General features: G+C 49.6%; 1 protein-coding gene across 1 annotated transcript; it reads right to left on the bottom strand.

The window, feature by feature from the left end:
• Positions 1 to 16: 16 nt before the first annotated feature.
• Positions 17 to 2,866, bottom strand: LOC113206120 (RNA-binding protein fusilli). The gene is made up of 6 exons (XM_052276578.1): positions 2,812 to 2,866; positions 2,618 to 2,728; positions 2,267 to 2,537; positions 1,964 to 2,179; positions 1,671 to 1,895; positions 17 to 1,592 (listed from the first exon to the last, which is right to left on the bottom strand). The coding sequence occupies exons 3-6, from the start codon at positions 2,450 to 2,452 to the stop codon at positions 528 to 530; spliced, it is 1,692 nt and encodes a 563-aa protein (XP_052132538.1). The 5' UTR covers positions 2,453 to 2,537; positions 2,618 to 2,728; positions 2,812 to 2,866; the 3' UTR covers positions 17 to 527.
• Positions 2,867 to 3,214: the final 348 nt, after the last annotated feature.

Below are 3,214 nucleotides of genomic sequence, written 5' to 3'. Positions count from 1 at the left end.
AAAATAAAGGTCAAACAACACTGAAAACTGTGTCATTTAATATTTAACTTGGTAGAAAGCACAACTTTCAAAGTAAAAAGCATCTGGAATGTATAATTATAATATTTAAGGTGACGTAAGTACAAGGCATAAGTACATTTTTATCACTCCTGCAAATATTATTCATTTATCGCAGCAGTGAAACAGCTGCTCTGAGCACAACTGGAGTTTATTGTTCCTCCATTATTAACAAGTAACAAAGTCTTAGCTCTCAAAATCTAATCCACTCAAAGAAAGTGAGGAAGAAATCAAAAGAATAAAAAATCTGTTTAATCAAGTTTAACTTGATGAGAGCCTAAAGATTAAACTTATCACAGTATTCAAGATATTGTACAAAGAAGATTGAGTGAAACAATAACCAGCTCACCATTCATTACATAACAACTCAAGGTGACAGTATGAAATAAGACTACCTTTCCACCTCAAGCATTTCCTGAGCAAAATTTTAAGTACGCTAGGCAGAAGATTCAGGGAGGAGCCCGGGGAATCTACATGGTGGGGTAGAACTGGGGTTGGTATGGAGGAAGGGAGGATTGCAAATATGATAATGCAGCTGAAGCCTGGGGAGTTTGAGCTGGCCACTGCCTTTTTAACGGCAACTGGCCGGAATCGGTGGGAAAGGCCGACTCCCATGACCGCTTCATCCCCATGAGGCCCCCCGACCCGGCGGGCGACATAGAGTTTTGGGCATTGGAAGAGGCGTTGGCATTCACGGAGGGCGGAGGCACCTTGGGGTGGTACTGGGGCATCCGCGAGGCCGACGCCTGCGACGCGTTGAACAAGTACACGGACTGGGCCGCGTGCGCCGCGTGGGCACCGCCGCCCGCCCCGGGGTAGTACGACATGGGCACCGCCGAGACCCCCATGCCGCCCTTGCTCGACACGCACTGAGGGACACTGTTCGAGTTGGCGAGCGAGAAGGATGCCGAGCCTGCCGCCCCCGTCGAGGCCTGCGAGGCCGACGACGAGATGGGAATGAGCGCGCGCTGTGAGCTGTCCCACACCTGGTGGCCCACCCCCGCCTTGGAGCCCGCGGCCAGGGCGGCCGCTAGCTGCTGCTGTTGCTGCTGTTGCGCCTGCACCACTGCCAGCTGATTCACGAGCCACAGGTTCTCCTGCTGCGCCTGCTGCTGCCGCAGCGCCTGCTGCATCTGCGCCTGGGCCAACATGTGCTGCTGCGCGCTCGCCACGCCCGGGAAGAGAGCCTGATCCCATGCCAAGACAGAGTTGGGGGGAAGCTGCAGGGAGGGAGGGTGGCCCAAGACACCGGTACCGGGGTGTGCGGGGGGAGGACCGGGAGGACCGGGCGGAGGGAATGCCAACGTACCGGGAGACAGCAGGGTGGTGGCCGCCGCCTTGGCTGGCGACACGGGTCCGCCCGTGGGGATGCCACCGGCAATCACCAAGTGCATGTCCTCGCCAGAGCACTGGAACACTTCAATGTACCGTTGCTTCTTGCCGAAGATCATGTAGCGGTGGTGCTTCTGCTGGGCCGCGACGGCCGCGCTCATCTCCGAGTCCATCTGAATGAAAGCTTCACCTGATGGCTGACCCTGGGTGGGAAAAAAAAGGTTGAGAACTCGAATCTAGGTTCAACTAAGAAACTTCGTCTGCTGAAAAGGACTTCTTACCTGTGCATTGAACACCATGTGAACACCTTGATATACAATTGATTTTGCATGGTCACCTAAGAATTCTAAAATGTTTTCAACTTGGGCTTCATATGGCAATCCACGAAGTCTTATACAGTCCTTCCTTGTTCCAGTTGTGACAAACTGTTGAGGAAGCATTGGCAGAGGAAGTGAAGGTGCTGATACTGATTCATAGGTTTTGGGATCCATTGACCTGTTCAAAACCTGAAGAAAAAATAAAACGTTAGACAAAGCATTTAGAATTACTTGTTAAAATATTAACTGAAATTTACCTGTTGTACTTCTGCAGTTGTGCTCCTGAAAAGTTCTATATACCTAGAACCTATGAGCTCTCTGTGTTTACTTATAGCCTTTGATGCATCATCTTCATGTGCAAACAGGACAAAAGCATCTCCAGTAGCTCTTTTATCAGGCTTTTTCACAAACAAAACTCCGTCCTCACCATCCATAACTTGACATGAATTTTCTCCTGATTCAAAGAACTCGAGCTGAAAATTTACACGCATAAGATAGACACTTGTCAGTAAATCATAAACTTAAAACATAACGGGTGTGGGTGAAGAATAGTAACTCACCACTTGTTTGGCAGTGCATTCATACGGTAAACCTCTCATTCGAATAATGACCTGAGCTCCCCTTGACAGGAAAGCCTCGGCCTCCGAGTTGTTGCCACCAGCAACCGCAACAAATTCAGATCCATTTGCTTTATAAATTTCTATATAACGGTTACCAAGATGGTGCTTGTGTCGTCCTAACGCCATGTCTCTGTGTTCTTGATTTACAAAACGAACCAAAGCTTCGCCGTTGCGGCGTCCTTGAGGACTTAAACAGAGAGCTACACCACCCCTATAAAGAAGTTGGTTATGGTTAGAGAGGAGTGAAAGCAATACTTATAAGAGAGGTTCAAGTTTAAATGGAGTACTCACTTTGCAACATTCAAGCCTCTGAAAAATTTGGCTATGTCCTGGTCTGAGGACTGCCAAGGAAGACCTCTAGCTCTTACTACACAGTTATTATCAACCTCTTCATTCTTTGAGCTGAAAGGACAAGGAAAGAGGGATAGATAAGACACAATAATTTCTTATGAGAGTTATTTCACAGGGTAGGTGCAATAGCTTACCATATGCCAGGTTCAAGTCGTAGTTCCACAGTCTCAGGATTGTCAAAGAAATACCCTGTAACAAAAGAACAGAAAACAAAAGATCAGTTTTAGCAACAAACACTGCGAGCATTACTACTAGGTTAGCCCACCTACAGAAGAAACGAGTCTAAATCGCCTACATATCGTGACGCGTCCAACAGTAGGAGTTGAGAGACGGCCCCTCGGTCAGACATACCACCGCAAGCGGTGGTCGCGCAACGCCAACGACCATTCCGACAAGCGCAGCAGTTTGCCTCGCGGGCAGCTCGACCAGGCCAGCGGCCTGCGGCCAGCGCCCCTGCAGCAGGCCCAGCAGGCTGCAGGCGCTGCAGGCTGGCCAGCCCAGCAGCAGGGCTAGCAGGCCGGCCGGTCTGGGGTATGC

This window comes from Frankliniella occidentalis, unplaced genomic scaffold (genome assembly GCF_000697945.3).
Source record: "Frankliniella occidentalis isolate FOCC.00 unplaced genomic scaffold, Focc_3.1 Scaffold3480, whole genome shotgun sequence".
Taxonomy (NCBI): Eukaryota; Metazoa; Arthropoda; class Insecta; order Thysanoptera; family Thripidae; genus Frankliniella; species Frankliniella occidentalis.
The sequence above is the reverse complement of the archived record's forward strand: the minus strand, read 5'-3'. Positions and strand labels throughout refer to the sequence as shown.

What these genes read in the sequence shown, in the direction of transcription:
- LOC113206120 (XM_052276578.1), bottom strand. Translation starts at nt 2,452, where the DNA reads ATGGCGTTAGGACGACACAAGCACCATCTTGGTAACCGTTATATAGAA. An exon ending in CAACTGCAGAAGTACAACAG is followed by an intron (nt 1,896 to 1,963) that starts GTAAATTTCAGT and finishes TTTTTTCTTCAG; the next exon opens with GTTTTGAACAGGTCAATGGA. An exon ending in ACATGGTGTTCAATGCACAG is followed by an intron (nt 1,593 to 1,670) that starts GTAAGAAGTCCT and finishes TTTCCCACCCAG; the next exon opens with GGTCAGCCATCAGGTGAAGC.